Source organism: Trichinella spiralis (assembly GCF_000181795.1).
Source record: "Trichinella spiralis strain ISS 195 chromosome Unknown Scfld6191, whole genome shotgun sequence".
In the NCBI taxonomy this organism is placed as follows: Eukaryota; Metazoa; Nematoda; class Enoplea; order Trichinellida; family Trichinellidae; genus Trichinella; species Trichinella spiralis.
The window spans coordinates 1-1,436 of NW_003533130.1; the positions used below are offsets into that span (position 1 = coordinate 1).

The window sequence follows — 1,436 nt, forward strand, 5'->3', positions numbered from 1 at the left end:
AACCACATTGCCGCATGACTTCGATTTCGCTTTTGCTCTTTTTGTATTTAATTTTGCTATTAACAATTCAGTTTGTTAACTGTTTTGTATTCATTTGAAGATCCAAATAAAACTCTGTTCTTATCAGCTTAATTTCTGGTATGAATCCCAAGCGGATTCGTTACGAAATTTGCATAAGTTTTTGAAAAAATAGGCATTTGGTCGAGTGCTCGCACCACCATTTGTCGCGGGTCGTCCTGATATTGCACTACATTCAGGAACGGCCTATTCCCTTCGGGGAATTGTGTTTTAGGAATTGGAATCGGTTTGGTTACGATCGGTCGAGTGGTTCGTGAGATCGAGTGACAGCCGGGTGGCAGCGACAATGTGTAGTGCAAAGACACCAGCCTTGAAGTCGGGTCGCCGTCGCGGAAAAGAGGTCAACTATGAAGGCCAAATTGTACGGGTAGAAAGACGGCGTGGATCTCGCAGTAGTACGAGCGCAACGGACCTTGGTACGAGGATGGTTACGCGTGGGCGAAAGAAGCTGATGGAGGCGTCGGTTCGTGAAGCGGGTCACCACGGAGGTGAATCGGCGAGTACTGTGGACGTCGACGTGGTGGAATCGAAGAAAATTACGGGTAAAACGGCGCGCCGTAATAGAAGAGCGCCAAGCGGTGATGGAAAAAGACGAGAGAGCTGTGGTGCGGAATGTGGCCAAGCCGTATGCGGTAACGCTGTTGCGGACCGTAGTGAGGCCAGTTCGCCCCGCACTCCCAACGTTAGTAAATCTGGTCGTGACAAGTGTGGTCAACCCACTATAAAAGCCTCCACACCATCACCACCGAAAAGAAAACCGACCACTTCGAGTAGCCCACGTACGCCATGCCTCTCCAAGCGCGGAGCGAGATCCAAAATTCCGTCCACGCCAGATACACCATCGACTTCTGGCGGTTCAGGTAAGCAACGTGTTTTGGTGTCGCCGTTGCTTAGGACGGGAAAAAATTGCCCGACCTCGAGTTCTACAAAGAAACCGAGGAACAGGTGACTGTACGGGAAATTTTCCCAATCGCCCCAGGCGGGGGGCCTGGCCCCCTGGGAATGGCAAAAAACCCGAACCCCGGCCGGGGAAAACAAAACGGGCAAATTTTGCGCCCCCAAACCCTGAATTCCTTTTTTTCATTTGGAGTCCCACAATTTTTCCCAGCGGCCCAAGGGGCTTTTCCCGGGGGGCCCAAATTTTTAAAAACGGGATTTTTTTTGCGGGGGAAAAACCCCGGTATTCCCCCCCCCAATTTGGGAAAAAAAAAAATTTTTTGAATGTTTTTTTACCCCGGGGGGGGAAAAAACCCCACATAGTTTGGGTGAAAAAAAAAAAAAAATTTTTTGGGGGGGGTTTTTGTGGGATTTTTTTGTAAATAAAAATAAAAGGGGTGGTTAAAAACAAAAACACCCCC

General features: G+C 49.0%; 1 protein-coding gene and 1 non-coding gene across 2 annotated transcripts; both read left to right on the top strand.

The window, feature by feature from the left end:
- Window positions 1–77: 77 nt before the first annotated feature.
- Window positions 78–273, top strand: Tsp_14377. The gene has a single exon. It is a non-coding gene; the product is annotated as a U2 spliceosomal RNA (small nuclear RNA).
- A 19-nt stretch (window positions 274–292) lies between these two features.
- On the top strand, window positions 293–938 carry Tsp_14378 (conserved hypothetical protein; the record flags this gene model as incomplete). Its single annotated transcript, XM_003366309.1, has 1 exon — window positions 293–938. A coding segment is annotated over one exon (646 nt), but the record flags the coding sequence as incomplete, so codon positions are not given.
- Window positions 939–1,436: the final 498 nt, after the last annotated feature.